At 39.0% G+C, this 20,131-nt stretch overlaps 1 protein-coding gene across 1 annotated transcript; it reads left to right on the top strand.

Annotated features, from left to right (window-relative positions):
- The first annotated feature begins 292 nt into the window (after window positions 1-292).
- STRAP (serine/threonine kinase receptor associated protein) lies at window positions 293-18,935 on the top strand. Its single transcript, XM_080660991.1, has 10 exons — window positions 293-734; window positions 1,988-2,123; window positions 9,511-9,592; window positions 10,150-10,222; window positions 11,004-11,100; window positions 11,958-12,095; window positions 14,931-15,067; window positions 16,983-17,132; window positions 17,680-17,745; window positions 18,276-18,935. The coding sequence occupies exons 1-10, from the start codon at window positions 623-625 to the stop codon at window positions 18,335-18,337; spliced, it is 1,053 nt and encodes a 350-aa protein (XP_080517117.1). The 5' UTR covers window positions 293-622; the 3' UTR covers window positions 18,338-18,935.
- Window positions 18,936-20,131: the final 1,196 nt, after the last annotated feature.

Genomic DNA, 20,131 nt, shown 5'->3' with positions numbered 1-20,131 from the left:
CCTGGTGGCGCTGCTCGGTACGTCACCCACAGGATCCGCCAGGTACAGGGTCTGGGCGGAGCTGAACAGCTTCGCGGCACCGGGCGAGCTCGGCCCAGGGATAACAGCAAGGAGGTTTCAGGTCGGAGATCAGCGAGGCCTGCACCAAAGAGCCTAGAGCGCCCCCAGGTGCCAAACCAAGACGGCGCGGGGCCAGCGTCACGTGCCCCACGTGTGCGGAATTCGCGCCTGCGCGCTGCTGTCTCACTGTCTCCCCTGCTACCAAGCACACCCGCCTTCCCGCCGAGAGGTCACTTCCGGCGGACGCTGAGCGTCATTGAACGTAACTTCCGGCCGGTGGCGGTGTGGACGGTGTGGGTCGTGGCTGGCGGTTCTCTGGTTCTCCCCTTCCCCTACTTTCCTCCCTCCCTCCCTCTCCCTCCCTGGGAGGCGGTCGGTCGCCGGTCGCTGACTCCCTGCCCCATCCCTAACCCTCTCCTGACCTCGGGGCTGCCGGATTGGCCTCCTTTGCCCGTTTCCCGGTGTCAGGGCGGGGGCCTTGCGGAGCCGGAGGCACTGCGGTTGAGAGAAAAGAACAAGACGATCCTCGGCTCCCCGGCCCGCTCGCTCGGTCCGCGCCGCCATGGCGATGAGGCAGACTCCGCTCACCTGCTCCGGCCACACGCGGCCTGTGGTGGACCTGGCCTTCAGTGGCATCACGCCTTACGGCTATTTCTTAATCAGCGCGTGCAAAGGTGAGCAGGGCCCCCCGATCCGAGTTTCCAGAGGGCTGGGACCGGGCCGAAAGGGAGTGGAGCCGGCACCCCAGTGCCCATGGGAGGTGGGGGTCTCAGCCTTGGTGTGAGCAGAGGTGTGGGGGATCCCGCAGCTGGAGCCTAGAGCAGCTTTTCTCCAACGAAGGCTTCTCCTTTTACTTTTATTGCTATTTCTGGAGAAGTGGGACTGCTCACTCGTCGAGACTGTAAATATCTTTCAGAGGTTTGGGAAATGTAGAAAACAGGCCAGACTCAGTAATACCTTATTTTACAAAGACTCGTCACTCCCATTACCTCATTGGATGTTCCTTTGTGATATTAGCCCCATTTTGCAAATGGACACTGAGATTTAGGTTAGCAAGTTTATCCAAAATGAGACTCGGTTCTAGATTTTGATGCGGATCAGTATTCTCTTAACGAATTACAAATGCTTTCCAGAGAGCTCAGTTCTTAAGGTAATGAGTTATTTAGTTAACCGATGTATATACAGATGTTGAGTACATGAAATACAGCTTATTTTTGCAGTATTGTTAATTATTGTGTTGTTATTGTCTATACCAACTGTAAACCTACTTTTGCCCCACCCTCTCCCTCCCTCTTATTAACTACTAGAGGCCGAGTGCATGAATTCGTGCACGGGTGGGATCCCTTGGGGTGGCCTGTGGGGATGGGCCCCAGCTCACAGCCCCACAACCCCTGTTCCACCATCCCATCTGCAGGGCGATTGCTCTGGCCGCCAGCTGCCCCCCCCCCCCCCTTAGTGCCTGGGAGCTGGGCGGTAGCCCTGCCCTCTGCTGCCGACCCTGGTCACTGTCTGCAGGGCGATCAGGCCCCGCTTGCACCTGCCTTGGCCTGGCGCTGCCCACTCACCTGCTCCACCATCCCACCATGGTCCTGCTCTCCTTGGGGCCCATCAGGGCTGGCAACGCCTCCACTGCCACCCGCTGCCAGCACTGTGTCACTGACACCCGCCATGTTCTGTGCCACCCCCTGGTGGTCAGTGCACGTCATAGCGAGCAGTCAAACTCCTGGTCGAACAATTTGCCTATTAGGCTTTTATTATATAGGATAAGCTAATTTATTTCTGGCATTCCTTAATGACCTCAGAGAGAATAGGTAGATAGCAAATGCAGTTTTCCACTTTGTTATTGAGCATGATCATTTTATGTTTGAATCTAAGGTTTAAAATAATCTAAACCTCTAAATCACATGTCTTTTTAAATATTTTTTAGATGGTAAACCTATGCTACGCCAGGGGGATACAGGAGACTGGATTGGAACTTTTTTGGGTCATAAGGGTGCTGTTTGGGGTGCAACATTGAATAAGGATGCCACCAAAGCAGCTACAGCGGCTGCAGATTTCACAGCGTAAGTACAGCCAAAATGGCCAGTTTGGGAGGTCTCTGTGAGTTGTGTTCTGGAATAATCAAACTTCAACCTTAGTTATTCTTACAATTCTCATTCAGTGCCATATAGACCACATGATGTTTGTTCTCACCAAAATTCCACCCTGGTCCTGTCTGTTTCTTTCTCTTTATGATTTTTCCTTAACACCCAGATTTCTTCATCTTTGTTGATTCTACCAGCAGAATGACTCCTGACTACAGTGCTTCTTAGCTTCTACCACTGCCTTAGTTCATATCGCTGCCTCTACTCTCTTTCTGTCTGTTAATCTTCCATTGCCACTTGTCTTCCTAAGCACAAGTTTCATCATGTCACTTCTTTATCCAGTAATCTTCCTGTCTTTCTTCTGCGATTTTAATGGTTCATGACCTTGGATGTGCACTAGAATAGCCCGAGGAACATTTAAAATATTCAAATGCATGTATCCAAGAAATTCTGATTTGGTCTGGGGATGGAGTACCCAGCATCTTTTTTTTTCTTCCCTAAAGTTGTTCTAGGTGATTCTGATGTGCGTGCGGCCTCAGAACCACTGGCCTAAAGGTTAAATTTCAGTTGCTGGTACTTTAAAATTTGGCCTCATCCCAGTTCATCAGCATCATCTGGCACTGCACACCATATGTACTACAGTCTAGCTATATTATTTGTTGCCAGAATACACCTTATCTATCTTGATCTTTGGCTTTTGTATATGTAGTTAGAGTGGCTTGCAATGACCCATTTTTCCCTCTGGGCATGTATCATATTTTACATAATCTTGGTGTCTCTAGTTCCTAACTGTGTTTGTGACTTAGCAGACACTTAAATATTTAAATTAATGAAGGCAGTGTCAAGAGCTATTACGCCTGTAATAGATTTTATTAGATTTAAGAGTCTAGAGAGTAAAAGTGGTCCTGCTTTTTTTCTTTTTTTTAATTGATTTTAGAGAGAGGAAGAGAAGGAGAGAGAGAGATTGCTCTGAGAAACACCAGTCGATTGCCTTCCATAGGCGCCCCAATTGGGATCAAACCCGAAACCTGGGTATGTGCCCTGACTGAGAATTGGGCCCGCCACCTTTTGGTGTATGGGACGATGCTCTAATCAACTGAGCCACTCTGGCCAGGGCTAAATCGTGGACCATAACATTGTCTTTGGAATGACTGTCATTGATTTTGTACCAGAGGTAGAAAATTGGGATTAAATAACTCTAGATTTCAGATATTTGTCAAGTGGATTTTTAAAATGTCATTACTGAAACTAAGTCTTAGTCTGGTGGTGATAAGTTAATACTTAGCAAAATGGTATTTTAAACTATTTTAAATATAATTAAGTTTATAAATATAAGAAGATTTTAGACACTATGGACATTAGCATTAAGAGACAAGTTTTTGAATTGCAGTTTTGGAAAGATCAATTTTTGTTAACCTCAATTCTGTGTTATCTGGCCCTAACAATATTAATTACTTGAGCAAAATATTTAGTCACTTCCTGCTTGATGGTCTTGCTCTGATCTTTAAGAGACCTGTACAAAAGCTTGGTAGGAAAGATGCCCGTCTATAAAATCTGTGAAGATCTCAGCTTGTATATTTGGCCAAATTGTAATGCCAAGCCTCATGAAAAGAAATAGAGCATTACATAGATAGTACTATTCATGTGATAAATACTCTGAAATGGAGAGAGAAAAGGGCTTGAAAAATGGCACTTGAAATATTTAAGGGAGTCATGAAAAGAGTAGTCAGGATTTTATCTTGCTGCCAGAGGAACAGTTATCTTTGTTTAGGTCACAGAGCATTAATAACCAAAATCACACATCTGAAGATATTGTGGATAGGTATTGTGTTATTTCTGTGCTTTCTTAACATTTCAAGTTTGTGTCTATATTTACAAGTGGTATTAAAAGCATGAATGCTAATGTAAACTTGATTCTGTACTTAAAATTTCTGGCTCCATCATTTAACAACTTGGGAACTTTATTTAACCTATCCTTTCCTCAGTTCATCATCTATAAAAATGACAGTAATAACAATGCTTACCTCATATGTCGATTGTGAATATTAAATGAGTTTATATGTCCCTAATATTTAGAGCATTGCCTAAATCTAATAGCTATATATAAGTGTTGCTTGTATAAGGTAACAGTGATAGCTACCAACCCCACTAGACTAAAATCATATATGTTATTTTGTAACTCACCTGGGTAAGGCCATGAAACCTTTTGGTTTCATGCAGACGGGTTTGAGTAGATATAAATACCAAGAAGAAATACTATTTTTCCCCTCAGTTACGGCTTTCAGGTGCCATGATACAGTGGAAAAGATGTAAGTTGAGTTCTTATGCAGGCCACACTTTGTGTTTCCAGTTTGATCATGGGATGCTTCTTAAACTTTGGTTTTTTTATCTGTGAAATGGGTGTAAGGCCAAAGTAGTTATGGGAGAATCACAGGGATCTTTCTCTACTTATATCCCTGAAGTCTAGCATAGTGTGTTACATAGTGGGTGCTCAGTAAATGGTAGCTGAGACTTACCCTCACTTGTTATGTGTCTGTCTGTGAGGTGTGGGAGTGTGTGCATTCAGTATCTATATGCTCCTCTTAGTGACTTGTCTGGGCTTTGCTATTATGGAACTTGATCCAGCTAAAGAATAGCTCCCTGAACTTACCATTTTTAGGAAGTTCTTTCTCTCCCCCCCCTCCCCTCTCATTATTATGTTTCTCAGAAAATTCATTAATGTCATGTTTATCAAGAGGTAGATTTTGTTCTTGTTTTTTTGTGGAGAAACTATATTCAGCAGGGCCATTCTGTGGGTCATAGAATATTATCTTGAGGTGATTTGGGCAGTCAAGTCAGATGATAAGTACACTGTCCCTGAAACACCATCCTCTATATATTATTTTTAATTCATAAAGCTAATGCTAGCATTACTTGTCATGATCGTTTTGGCACCACCTTTTTCCTCCCGTTAGGAGTATTCTGGACAGAGTGTCAAAAGCAGAGAAAATTCCTGTTCTCTGTTCCACAGAAAGTTTGAGTAGACCTGGGGTTGGGCCCAGGAATCTATACTGTAAGTAACCAAAGTGTATGATTACTTTTTCTTTCTTGTAGAAGTCAACAGAAAGATTTAATTTTTCTCTCAGTAAGGTTCCCAATAAATCAAAGGTGGTATTATCTTCTTTTTGACTACTTGGCTAACATGTTAAGATAGGCAATTTCCTCCCCCTCAAATAGTTAGTTTTGCTCAGGCTAGAAAGACCTTAAGTAGCCCCTCTTTTGAGACTTGTGTTAAGTCCATTCACAGAATATGAAAATATTGAACAGATGGTATTGATTATAATGTGCAAGAAACTAGGGATATAAAAAGCATCAGTACTTTAAGAAGATGACAAGTACTTCATGAGTTGTACATAAAATAAATGTTTCATCACATCAGCAGATGAAAAAGGATATTGGTGCTGATGCTTCAATTGTCTTGATTTGTATTCTGTAGCCAGCTGGTTAATACCAGTTTCTTGCCTGGAGATTGAAAAATATATTTAGTTTATTACAGTTTCTTTTGAGGACTCTTAAGCCCTTTTTACAACTTTTAGTGTAAATAATGGAACTATTCCAAAGTTAGTGCAAGTGATAAGAACATGCTCCATCGGAGCGTCATCCTCAATTTTAGTAGTTTATAAATGGAAGGAAAAAGGTACATTGCCCGTCCTCCCACCCCCCTTATTGCCTTGCTCGTGTCAGTTCTTTTCACAAGTGAGTGGACATGGTTTAAAAAGAATCTAAAGATTTTAAGGAGGTTTTGAAGATTTTGAATATACTTAAAATTAGTATTTCAAAGGCTGTTGCCCAGAGTTTTTTTGAGACTTGGCATCATGTGACTCACTAGGATAGAAATTTCAGATATGGTTGCTGTTTTCATTTTTGACACCTCTGTCATCACAACAGTCTGGAATCCTAATCTTTTTGAAATCTTATCCCTGATTTCTTTGTGATTAAAACTAAGCATATGCTAAAAATAAAAGCAAAGCAGAATTAGACACATAATCAGTATAATCTGAGTTCTGTGAAAGAAAAGAATAGTTCCTGGAGGTGAGATAAATGGAAGGTTTCATAAAATGATAGCATTTGAAATGAGCCCTGAGGATGAATAGAACTTTGGATAGCTGAGAACAATTTCAACAAAGACACAGGAAGAAAATACATGGCTTGTTTGAGAAATGGTTTATAATCTGGTATGACTAGATTCTGATAAATAATACAAAATGAGGTTGGGAAAGTAGGTTTGGGCCAGAATTGAATTGGAAATGGGAGAGATTAGAGCGGGTGTTCTTTGCAAACAGAAATGAATACTTGAGAGTTTAGTACTACTCTTTGTTGACTTTATTTCAGAATATATTTAGCCACTCATGGCTCAATTATGTAATAGGCAAGATTTATATTACATCACTAGAGGCCCAGTGCACGAAATCGTGTACCAGTGGGGTCCCTCAGCCTGACCTGCGAGATCGGGCTAAAACTGGCTCTCCAACATCTCCCGAGGGGTCCCGGATTGTGAGAGGGCAGAGGCCAGGCCAAGGGACCCCACCAGTACACAGTTGGGGCTGGGGAGGGACGCGGGAGGTTGGCCAGCCAGGGAGGGACTGCAGGAGGGCTCTAGGGCATGTTCAGCCTGTCTTGCTCAGTCTCGATTGGCCACACCCCAGCAGCAAGCTAACCTACCTGTTGGAGCGTCTGCCCCCTGGTGGTCAATGCACGTCATAGTGAGCGGTGAGCGACTTTAGCATATCATTAGCATATTATGGTTTGATTGAACGGATGATCAGACACTTAGCATATTAGGCTTTTATTATATAGGATTAGTAATTATTACTGTTAGATGGTCATTTGTGTTTTTTTTACTTTTGTACATACTATTAATGCTTGTCTACAATACCCTATTTTTTGTTCATAGTGTATTTATGCTTGCTCTTTAAGACTATTGACTTCCACTGCTTAGATTTTCCAGACTTTCTGGTATAGTTAGTAGTGTATGTTTTTTCTGTTTCTATAGCCACATATGTTTGTATTTTAATTATATTTGCTTAATGGATGTTTTTCTCCTCAGCTACAGCTCTTCTTTTATTTATTTATTTTAATATATTTTATTGATTTTTTACAGAGAGGAAGGGAGAGGGAGAGAGAGTTAGAAACATCAATGAGAGAGACACATCGATCAGCTGCCTCCTGCACACCTCCTACTGGGGATGTGCCCGCAACCAAGGTACATGCCCTTGACTGGAATCGAACCTGGGACCTTTCAGTCTGCAGGCCGATGCTCTATCCACTGAGCCAAACCAGTTAGGGCTCAGCTACAGCTCTTCTAACGCAAGAACTTTCTTTGGGGTCATTTCTTTTCTCCTTGCACCCTAGCACTAAGTCTAGAATGATAGAAAATACTAGAGGCCCGGTGCACGAAATTCGTGCGGGGGGGGGGGGGGTGTCACTCAGCCCAGCCTGCACCCTCTCCAATCTGACCGCCTGTGTAGGCCTGATCCCACTGGGATCGGGCCTACACGGGCAGTTGGACATCCCTCTCACAATCCAGGACTGCTGGCTCCCAACCGCACACCTGCCTCTGCCTGATTGCCCCTAACCGCTTCTGCCTGCCAGCCTGATCACCCCCTAACCACTTCCCTTCCAGCCTGATCAATGCCTAACTGCTCCCCGGCCAGCCCGATTGCCCCTAACTGCCCTCCCCTGCTGGCCTGGTCACCCCTCACTGCCCTCCCCTGCAGGCCTGGTCCCCCCAACTGCCCTCCCCTGCTGGCCTGGTCTCCCCCAACTGCCCTCCTCTGCCGGCCCAGTCACCCCTAACTGCCCTCCCTGCCAGCCTGATTGCCCACAACTGCCCTCCCCTATAGGCCTGGTCCCCCCCCCCCAACTGCCCTCCACTGCAGGCCTGGTCCCCCCCCACAACTGCCCTCCCCTGCAGGCCTGGTTGCCCCAACTGCTCTCCCCTGCAGGCCTTCCCCCCACCCCCTGCAACTGCACACCCCTGCAGTCCTGGTCCCCCCCAACTGCCCTACCCTGCTGACCTGGTCACCCCCAACTGCCCTCCCTTGCTGGCCTGGTCTCCCCCAACTGCCCTCCTCTGCTGGCCTGGTCACCCCTAACGGCCCACAACTGCCCTTCCCTGCAGGCCATCTTATGTCCATATGGGGACAGTCATCTTGTGTCTTGGAGTGATGGTCAATTTGCATATTACTCTTTTATTAGATAGGACCGTGGTCAGCAAACTCATTAGGCAACAGAGCCAAATATCAACAGTACAACGATTGAAATTTCTTTTGAGAGCCAAATTTTTTAAACTTCTAACGCCACTTCTTCAAAATAGACTCACCCAGGCCGTGGTATTTTGTGGAAGAGCCACACTCAAGGGGCCAAAGAGTCACATGTGGCTCGCGAGCCGCAGTTTGCCGACCACGGAGATAGGATATAACTGGATATATTTATTTTGTGTTTATTGAGTAAATGAAGGAAAGATACCCCTATTATTTTTTCTCTACTATATTTTTCACATTACTCCTGAAAATAAATGTCAGGTACATTGAAATGGAAACCTTTATTGAGCATAGTTATTCCCTTTTAAAAGTTCTCTTTCCCATATGGAAAGTTTAAGCATTTTTATTTGGGGGAAATCCCGTACAGCATATTTGTAAAGTATTATTTAACTATTATCTCCTGACATACACAGCCATAATATATCTTTATAGACACAACCACATATATTTTTGGTTGGGATGTTTCAGGGAAACATAGAGTTGAGATTAATAATCCTGAGTGTTAGTATTATATAAGCAAAGGCTAGTACTTTGGAAGGAAGGTAATTGGACTAGGATTTGAGAATTTTAAGAGTCAACTTGGAGGAAGAGGTGGGGAAAATATTTTCTATTGTTTTGACTTAAAATTTTATGCAACTTGTATTGGGGTTGTTTATTCTCTGGTACAATTTAAAAGGATTTCTTAGTGTCAATTTTAGTTTTGCATATACATGAGAGGAGAGAATAGAGAAAAAATTGGAAAGTTGAAACTAAAAATTGGTTAAAATGTTTTGCAGTCTTGCTAAAATATGGCTCTAGGCTAAAATAAAAGGAAGAATGTGTTGGTTCATGGATCTCATTTACTTAAATTCATAGATATTTTTTGCTGTCAAAATTAAATTGGTTATATGGCTTTTACAGAGAAATTTATTTTCCCTTAGACTCATTTAAATATGTTAGCAAATGAACTATAGCAGTGGTAGAATAGTAGAAATAATGGAGATCTATAGTGCATTTATGTAACATTTCAAATATCTAAATTATTTGGCAATTACTATATTTTTCATTTTACTTTCCATTTTTAGCAAAGTGTGGGATGCTGTCTCAGGAGATGAGTTGATGACCCTGGCTCATAAACACATTGTGAAGTCTGTGGATTTTACGCAGGTATTAGAAAATGGAGTTTTTTTAAGGAGTTAAATTTCTATTTATGTATTTGGTTTTGGGGGGGGGAGTATTTTGTGTATATCGGCATATATTTTATTTGATTGTAGGTTAAGCTATACAAAATAATATATATGTATTTTTTTTTATGATAAGAGGCTTTTAAAATTCCCTGGAACTCTTGTATCAATCCTCCATCAATAGCAGCAGACATCTAAAATGCCCAAATAATGTTTCCCAGCTACTTTCAGAAGGGAAAGGATAAATTTGAGATCATCGAAGAACTATTCAGGAGGGTGGGGAGCAGGATCAGGGCAGATGGGCCAAATTTATGTGATAGGTGGTGTAACACGTTTGCCCTATGAAGTTTTAAAGGTCTTTGGCATTATGAAAAAGATAAATGCTCTACAGTATCTTCTCAGAAGTATTTGGCCTGTGTTGCATCTCTTTTTGACATCTGTGAGTTTTGTTTGGATTTTAATTGGTGTTGAAAAAGTTTCAAAGATATATAACCATTAAAATGGTTAATCTAGTAACATATTACTTGTTTGTGTTTTCAGGATAGTAATTACTTGTTAACTGCGGGACAAGATAAACTCTTACGCATATATGATTTGAACAAACCTGAAGCAGGTAAGCATAATTTATACGTGTTAATGGTTTTATTTCCTTTTAATTTAAATGACTTTTCCTGAGTAATTCATATTCATGTTCAGTACTCAGATGTGGGAAAAAATGAAAACCTAATCCATTATCCATTAATCACTATTAATATCTTTAGTTTTTGGTTCATGTTCTTCTAATTCTTTTTTCTGTGCAGCTATATTTTTGAATATTACTATATTATGCATACTCAAGAATGTAAACCTACTTTACTTTTGCCCCACCCTGTATTCTTGGGAATTCGGCATTATTTTTTTTTTATTCATCTTTTCTCTTCCAGCCTCTACATTCCTTAACCCTCCCCCCCATTTTTTTTTTTCATTTTTTTTCTGTTACTACTGACTGGCTTGGATATGGATTCCATGATTAGTGATAGTATTAGAATTTGCTCAGGTTGTCTTATTCCTTGGTCCATATTCTTATTAAACTGTGACACATTAGTTATTCTTTTATTCTGGTACAGTAACACTTTTGAAAGCAGAAAAATAGCCTGGAGGGTGTGTTGTATTTACTTTTGCTACAAGAATCATAGTTCTTGGGGTCCTTGTCATGCAGAAAAATTTTTTGTTCCAATATTAAAAAGTTAATTGGATTCTATGTCGACGGCAAGTTTGAATTGTGCTGGGCTTTATAAAGTTGCAGTCTAATTTAAAATACGTTTTTTCTTTCCTTTTTACATAATGAATTGTTCCAATGCTGAGTTTTAGAGATTAAATGTTAACAAATGTATTTTAAATTGTTTCATCTTAAGAACCTAAGGAAATCAGTGGTCATACCTCTGGTATTAAAAAGGCTCTATGGTGCAGTGAGGATAAACAGATTCTTTCAGCTGATGATAAAACTGTCCGGTAAGTAATTTTTCTTGAATAATTTTAAATTTGAAAAATATTTGACCTTTCCCTGGCTAGGTAGCTCAGTAGAGTGTCTGTCATCTTGATATGCCACGGTTGTGGGTTTGATCCCTGGTTAGGGCACATACAATAATCAACCAATGAATGCATAGCTAAGTGGAACAACAAATCAATGTTTCCCTCCCTCCATCCCGTTCTCTAAAATCCATAAATAAAAATGTTTAAAAAGGAGAAAAATATTTGACTGTAGAGCTTATATTTAAATACTTTTTATAACTATTATGTAGGAAGAATTATCTCTGGACATTAAAACTTCCACAGCGTACAGGTCACATTCTTCTGGAGCTATCCATTTACTATTATAAACAGCAGTATTCACAAGACACTTCATTAAAACTACACATTTATAGGCAGGTTCTCTTAACCTGGGTCAGAGACAGGCTTGCTCTAGGGGGTCTGTGAAACCCCTGAAATTGTATACACAATTTTTTGTGCTGACATCTGATATAGTTTTCTGTGCAAAGTAAGAGCCATCATTAAATTCACAAAAATGTAAGAACCATTATTTAGAGCACCACTGAAGTTCATTAGATTGGGACCTATGTATCTTAACTGCATGGTTTTGCTAAATTATTTGGGAAATGTATTTAAATATGAAAGTTGACTTTACCAACAGACTGCCAAATAATTTGATCTAGTATTGGAACCCAAAACTTCTCTGTGTATCAATTGTAATTTATGAGTTGGAATGGAGGTTGTTTTACAATTGTGATTATTGGTTAATCTTCAGGTATAATTAGGATTTAAACTTTTTTCTTAACTAAGTAAATCATATTTTCCTTTCTTTCTTGCAGCCTTTGGGATCACGCCACTATGACAGAAGTGAAATCTCTAAATTTTAATATGTCCGTTAGCAGTATGGAATATATTCCTGAGGGAGAGATCTTGGTAATAACTTATGGACGATCTATTGCTTTTCATAGTGCAGTAAGGTATGTCCAAGAAATACCTTCATTTTCTTTTTTGCTAACAAAGGAAAACCTAGAGTACTTAAAAATTAGAAGGCATACGTGAAAAGGTTAACTTATTAAAAGGCAAATTTTGACCTATACTATAAACAGCGATTTCAACCCGTTTCCTCTCATGGCACACATAAATTAATAACAAATTCTGTGGCACACCAAAAATATGTTTTTTTATCAATCAGACAAAAAAAAAAAGGTATACTTTTGACTCGTACAATGGATGGCTATTGTTGTGTTGGCTGCTGTCTTTTCTTTTTTTTTTTTTTTTTAAACTAAGGGAAAAGAGGTCAGTGACCCTGGCTAAATAGGTACTGTGTGTTTTAAAACTTCTGTGGCATAGAATGTTGAAAATTACTGCTCTATAATATGGAGGGAAATGTTTCCATACAATTAATAATATATTTTTAAAGAATATGATATACTTTAATCAAAGGAATTAGTCAAATTAAAGGATTACTGGGCTGGTGCTATACTTAATGTTGTTCATTATTATATATAAAACCACTATGATCTTGATTCTCCTATTTTCACTTTAAAGTTTTGGAGAATTAGTGATTCCCCCCATTTCCAAGTATGTGTAGACCTAATGATTTTTTTTTAACAGACTTAATTGTTGTGACTGTAAATATAGTAAATGTTCTTGTTGAAAATTTGGAAAATACAATTTTCAAAAGTTTACCCATAGATTCTAGAATGTTAATGGTAGCCATATTTTTATATATGTATATTTGTGGGGTCCTTCTTCCTCCCACCCCTCTTTGGTTATTGGAACCCTAATGAGTGTGATTTTTATTTTTTATTTTAAAATATTCTTAGCCATTAGAAATTCTTGGAAAACTTTTTTACTAGGTGTTGTTGCATTATAGTTTGCACTAAATTATGTGTCACTTTCCATACTTTTAACTGCAGTGAGTATTATGGTGCATCTGAGTATTTCCTTACAATAGAATTCTATAAGTAGAGTACAAAGAGTGGGAATTTGAAGTTCTTAGTATACATGTTATTTAATTGATTTCCATAAAGAGTATACTACATTATACTCTGATCAGCAGTCCTAAACTTTTGTCAAAAGGGCCACTTGCAAAGTTAAGCTTCCCTGAATGACAGAAGGAAAGAGAAGGTTGTGAAAATGGAAGAGAGCAATTAAGAATATAAAGGAGTTCATAAACACAGTGAATTGATAAAAATAGAGTGCTATTGCCCAGAGCCATTAAATTGCACAACTATGTTAATTGGTCCCTTCTGGATTTGGGCTACATGTAGTCCTGCTATAGACTATTGCCTAGTCGCATGTTGGTGGCAGAGGTTTTGCTGGCCTATTGAATATTGTAAAGTTTGAACCAGAAAATTCTATTCAATGATACCATCTACATCATGACTAACTTTACTTTTCATGCTTTGAAGTGTGATTGTGGAATAGGATGGTGGCATTTAGGAGGTGGAATACACTAATGTTTTCTGTTGGAGGCCTTTCAGGAATTTTAAGGTTGGACTGGAAAAGAGCCAATGTTGAAACTCATTGATATTCAGGCAAAGCTGTTTTATGCATTGATTTTTATTATATAGCTATAGCCTCAAATTTAGTTATTCTTTTATTGCCTGATAATAAAAACTGAGCCAATTTTAGCAGTTTTAAATTTTACTAGGGGCCCAGTGCACAAATTCATGCACCTTGAAAGGAACTGTGGGCCGCAAGGCTGCAGTAGGCACAAGGGCAGGTCTCGGCCCATCCTCCGCACCCCTGCCTGGCCCCTCCCACCACGGCTCCTGGTCCCCTGTCTGCTGGCAGCTCCGCTGCTGACGGCGCTGGCCCCGCTTCCCACTGAAGGAGCGGTGCAAGTGGAGTCAGCAGGTGTGAGCAGCAGCTGCTGCCCTCATCCCCCCTCAGGAGCAGGGGGAGGTGGAGAAGCCCTCAGGGGCAATCAGGGCTGGCAGCAATGGCTGATGGCGCCCAGCAATCGGGACTGGCGCCAGGCACCAGCAGTGGGTGTGAGCAGTGGCTCCAGCACTGGCAGTGGGTGCAAGCGGGGCTGGCGCTGGCAGCGGGTGCGAGTGCTGGGCAGGACCACCGTGCATGGGAGCAAAGAATTTTCAGTAACCACCAGAGGCTCGCCCCAGTGACAGCAACCAGCGCCCTGCCTTGGTCTGACACCCCCACTCACCTACTCCACCATCCCGCTGTGGCCTACACCTGCCATGTTCCGCACAAGCCCCCCTGGTGGTCAGTGCATGTCACAGCGACCAGTTGTTCTGGTTGTTCCACCATTCGGTCTGTTTGCATATTAGCCTTTTATAGAGTGGGATTGTAGGTTTATCCTGTTACAGAAGCTTTATAAATTCTCAGCAATTGAGAATACATAATGTGTAAATCCATTAATGTAATTACCTATTGTAAAAAACTTTTTCTGTTACAAAGATAATGTATGCTTGTCATGGGAAAATAAAAAATACAGAATTAAATTTTTTCAAAGCAAAAAATTCCAGTACATTAGACATACTGTTTTAATTAGCCAGCACACATTTCCAGGAATGCACAAAACATGGATATTCCTCTGTTGAAATGTCTTTGTATTCTGGGACGAACTCCACTTGGGCATAGTATCCTTCTGAACTTTTTGCTAATATTATTTAGAGGTTTTTTTGTTTGCTTGTTTGTTTTTAACATCACTGTATTTGACTAAATGAATATTTACTTGTTCCTTGGGTTTCAGAATTTAGGGCCAGTTAAATAACTAATTTCCTTGTGTGATTTATGCAATATTCAAATTTTTATAAATCTTTATTATTTCAATTTTCCCCCAGTTTGGAGCCAATTAAATCCTTTGAAGCTCCTGCAACCATCAATTCTGCATCTCTTCATCCTGAAAAAGAATTTCTTGTTGCAGGTGGTGAAGACTTTAAACTTTATAAGTATGATTATAATAGTGGCGAAGAATTAGGTGAGTTGTCCTCTTTTTCCTCCCATAAAATGATGTAGTTACCTTTATCAAATTTTAGGTTTCATTGATGAATAACGCAGCAAATTTTTTCAGCTAACTAAAGCTGGTGGCTTCCAAGTGAAAAAGTAAAGGATTGTTAATCCATATTGGGTAGAAGTGCTTATAGAACTATAAACAAAGTATGCTGAACTCAATTTACCTTTTCCTTTTAAATTCATCATTCTCTGACATTGTATACAATAGTGCAGTATATTTATTGGAAGGGGGCAATCTTATGTCAAAGCTATATTAAACAGATGCAGGGAGAGTTCTCCCTGAGGTATAGTGCATGTATGAGGCTCCATCTACCTCGCTCCCCCTCTCTTTACCAACATAGGAATCCCTAAGGCTCTATCACGAATAGTGTGTGTGTGGGGGAACAACTATAGCTCATTATCGGGAAATCTTAGGGATCTGAATTGGAGGGGGGGTACTTTGGTATTAGAGTCTTTACTTTGCTTCCATTTTCATAATACTCCTTATAAAGGAAAGGGAAAGACATGTAGGATTAATTTGAAGTTAATGCTCATCCTAACTTTACATTTATCTGATGGACTTGGTATTTTATAGTATGGTTCTCAAAATCTACTTTTAGCCATCCCAAATAGTTTTTGCTTTTTGAACTAATGTATTTAGTTTTTATACTTTTTTTTTTTTTTTTTTTTTTTTTTGTCTGTAAGTTGCCACTTTGTTTCTAGCTATCCTACTTTACCACCCAGTGAACTAAGGTTGGTTGTATGATATACAAAGAACAAAAGACAATTTTACATTTTGTTTCTTTGGGAAAACTGATAAATTTGGGTTGGATCAAGTGAAACCTTGGCAGATGGACCATATAGAATCTACTTTAATTACTTAGGGTTTACCCTTTATTACTTGAATATAAGTGACTTTTAAGTAAGAGTTTCTTTTTTATTTCTATTTAATGTCAGTTTTCAAAGTTTTAGAATGTTGTGGCCACATGTATTATTCTCTTTCAAAAAAGAGAAGTAAATTATTTGCCTGATATTTGAGATCATAGTGAATAACAAACAGACCTTGGGCCTAGCCATTCTCATTCCAAACCTCTTATTCTTTCCACTCTCATGATAAAGTTTTTTACTCATGATAAATCCTCTCATGATATTCTCTGATAGGACAGAGATGGGGGAAGATGGTGCTTGAGAGTCCTTGAGCTAAATAGATATGGAGACAGAACATTGGTCTAGCAAAGAGCTTTGAAAACTCATAAGGTGATGAGGCATTGGAAAATAAATGAGAAAAGTTCTTAAGTAAGGATATGACTTAAACAGATCACCACCACTACTAATATGTACATTTTCTCATTAAATTTTATAGATTAAAATATGTAAGGATCAGTATTGATCCTGTATCTCAGTGTTCTGTGACAGAAGGACTGGTGGACTCTATGTAGTCTGATAGGAAATTAAGACCAAGTGTGAGTGTGTTCAAGAGCTCCATCTAGTGGCTCTCTGTAGTCATAATTAAGAATTGGTTCTCTGGTAAAGAGGCAGTGAGTTTAGGATATGGGATTGAATTGATAGACTTTAGATTTACTTTCTGTAAAATTTAGGGAGGTTTGCATTTACTCCCTTCATTTTTATTAGGACACAAAGCCTCATTTTTATTTTAGAGGGAGAGACCATCTGAAACTAGAATGTGTGCTAGAATTGGAAAGGGATAATCTTAGGAATAAATGGTGGGCATGATATACCATTTGGTAATGAGGATCATTTTATTTTTAATTAAGTATAGTTCTTCGTATTTCTTTTTATGAATTTTGTATCTTCCCAATAATTTAGACAGTATTTTCTTAAGTGTATCCATACCTAACCTATATTTATTAAATTATCTAATAGCCCTTCTCCTTTTTCAGAATCCTACAAGGGACACTTTGGTCCTATTCACTGCGTGAGATTTAGTCCTGATGGAGAACTGTATGCCAGTGGTTCTGAAGATGGAACTTTGAGGCTATGGCAAACTGTAGTAGGAAAAACATACGGCCTTTGGAAATGTGTGCTTCCTGGTAAGAAATTATATTCAGTGCTATCAAATTAAACTACGATTTTGTGTCATTTTTAATCATTTTATTACAATGTTTCTATGTGTCGTAGATTTTAAAGTGTATAACATGGTGTAAGCAAAGAGAAGCCTGTGATTAGATATTGGCTACTGTGTTCTTTTGTTTGTTTAAATTTGTTGTATAGTCTGTTCTATTTCTGAATTTGTACACTGGGTAATTTGGTGAATGGAATAGACCTTACTCAAAATTTGTTAGAGAGCAATATAAGAAGTTTGTAAGTAAATATATTTAATCTCTGAGGGGCATTACTCCCTGTTCCTTACTAATAAAGCAGACATGTTTTTTTAATCAAAATACTTAGTTTTTGGTCCCAACATAATTTTTGAGGAAAGACATACTATTATAATTACTAAGGAAGTTGTTGTTCCTATTATGTTTTGTATCTCATTGCTTGGAATAGTCTTGGCTTACTCTTCCTGCATATTAAATATTTTTTATTACTGGTAATATTGTAATTCACATCATCATCATCATTGCTTTTCTTTTATAGAAGAAGATAGTGGTGAGCTGGCAAAGCCAAAGATCAGTTTTCCAGAGACAACGGAAGAGGAGCTAGGTAAATACTAATGAATTAACTTGAAGTGTTATGTGAGTCTTACTTAGGGACAAAAGGAAATTTATGAAATATGAACATATTTAAATATGTATCTAGTATGCACATTTATAAAACAAATATTTAAATACCTGCTAGTACATCCCTAATAGGCACAGGGATGTACTATGGAGACACTGATGTGGTTACTTTTATTGAACTTAAAAGTCTAATTCAGGAGGCAGATGCTACGATAAATAAATAAATTATTACAGAGATATGTCACACTCATTGACAATTTAACTGAGGAGAGGGGCCCCTTAGAGGTAAAGTTATGGAGTAAAAGAGTTAAGGGGTAAAACACATGAATTTTTCCTCATGGCTTTATCAATGGCATGAGTCTAGTCATTGATGGCATATGCACTTATTCTCTTTTGCTTCCCGCACCAGAACACTAAAAGAAACTTTGTAACTCCTTCATTGCACAGAAATGTAACTTTGCTTCTTTTCTTTATAAAGTTAACTACTGTGATTGTTTTGTTTTATAATTGTAGAAGAAATTGCTTCAGAGAATTCAGATTCCATCTATAGTTCAACTCCTGAAGTGAAGGCCTGAGTATCATGCATATGCCTCAAACAGTATACAACTACGGACTAAGACAAGCAGAGAAAAGCATCAGCCTTCCAGAGTTGGTCTCTAAGACAAACATGGAGCAGTAAATTATGAGGAATATGAATTAGCTCCAGTGTGGAACTAACAAACTTGGTGTCACCTGTAAGTGAACATGCAAGAGTATCAGGTGAAGGCAGGTGGCGTTAAGCTCTTGTAATTCGATGGCCTGTTGTCTTTTCAATGAATATGTACAAGCCAACGTCCAATTTCTCTTATTACAGTTAGATTTATTGTAGCTGTTTATGTTATTATGGAGAAGAAAATATATTGGCCTATTTTTCTGACTTTTCCCTTACAGCAGAAAGCCTTTTTTTGTGTGTCTTTCATTGTAAAGAAGAGGGGGAATTCATGATAAAGTAACTGGCTTGATTTCTTGTTCATTGTACACTGCTTCTAAACACCTAATTGTTTTTAGTTGTCTAAATAAAATGCCTCTAAAACAAAACAATGTTTGTTTCTTGGGGAAAATTGATGGATTTGAGTTTTGTAAAAGGAAATTACCTATATCACAACTATATCTGATTAAAGAATCTGAAGTAAACATTGTTTCCTAATTTTGAGATTCAATTACTTGTACTGAACTTTTGAAATTTGTTCATGTTGCACTTAACACGTTCTTAGAAACGCTTGACCTGCCTTATAAACAAACTTTCAGAATAATAACTTATTTAAATGATACATGGTCGTTATGAGAAAAACAATAACAGATTAGCAGAAATATAGCAGAAAAATCACTCAAAATCCCAACACCCCGAAAATCTATTGAAATTCAGTGAACATTAATGCACAATAGTGCATCCTTGTGCATAGAGACATAGATAAAAAAGGTTTTATAAAAATGGGATAATTGTAGACCTGCAATGTTTATTTTACTTTATTCTTTAGATTCAGATGGCATTCAGAAAGCCTTGTTACCAACCTTACAAAAAAATGGATGAATGGAATTTAGATTTGTATTTATTTTTTTAAATAGGGAGGGGATATTAATGTTGTGCTTTGGAAATACTTTTGAACAATGAGTATTTGTTGCCAAATTGCTTTTTCTCTTCAACCAAAGAATGTAAGTTATTGATTGGTGGTAACTAGAAGAAAGCACTGTGGGTTATGACCTCCTTAGAAGGCCAAGAGAGGTTTGTCATAGGAAAAGCCAACTTACTACATGTTTGGTCCTCTGCTCTATAGAAGCAGTAGTATCAGTGTGTGACAGGCTCTAATCGTAGATACTTACTGTATGCTACATAAAATTAAGATTTATATGCACTAGGTTAGACTCATGAAGTACCTTGGTATTTATGATCCCAGGGAATGTCTTCTAACTTAGATTTTGTAAAACTCTGAAGACCCTATACAGGTACATGCTGACACCACCACTGGGTGGCATATAGTTTGAAATCTATAAAAGTTTTAATTTGTAAGTTGAATTTCAGGCCATGAAGCTCTGTCCTGATAGGCCTTATTCTTCTGTGACTAGAATGTTCACGTTGGTCAGATCTCTGATGTGTTGGGTAAGCTGTCAAGTTCTTGCACTTTTAGCACAGTTTAAGGTACTGGTTTCCCCATTAAGTCATTTTAAGTTTCATTTTGCAAAGTAATAGAATTGCTTATAATTAATACCTACTTTTAACAACAGAGGGTATGTTTGTAGGAACTCCTAGTTTAGCTCATAAGGGAAACCTTGTGTATACTGTGTAAGTTAAGGCGGTCAGAAGTCCGAAATTAGTTTTACTAGGCTAAAAT

This window comes from Plecotus auritus (genome assembly GCF_963455305.1).
Source record: "Plecotus auritus genome assembly, chromosome: 3".
NCBI classification, from domain to species: Eukaryota; Metazoa; Chordata; class Mammalia; order Chiroptera; family Vespertilionidae; genus Plecotus; species Plecotus auritus.
Note: the sequence above shows the minus strand (reverse complement) of the source record. Positions and strands in the feature narration are given on the sequence as shown.

Excerpts from the sequence above, each read along its gene's own strand:
- STRAP (XM_080660991.1), top strand. The coding sequence starts at position 623 with ATGGCGATGAGGCAGACTCCGCTCACCTGCTCCGGCCACACGCGGCCT. Across the intron at positions 2,124-9,510 it reads GCGGCTGCAGATTTCACAGC|CAAAGTGTGGGATGCTGTCT; the intron begins GTAAGTACAGCC and ends TTCCATTTTTAG. Across the intron at positions 12,096-14,930 it reads GCTTTTCATAGTGCAGTAAG|TTTGGAGCCAATTAAATCCT; the intron begins GTATGTCCAAGA and ends ATTTTCCCCCAG.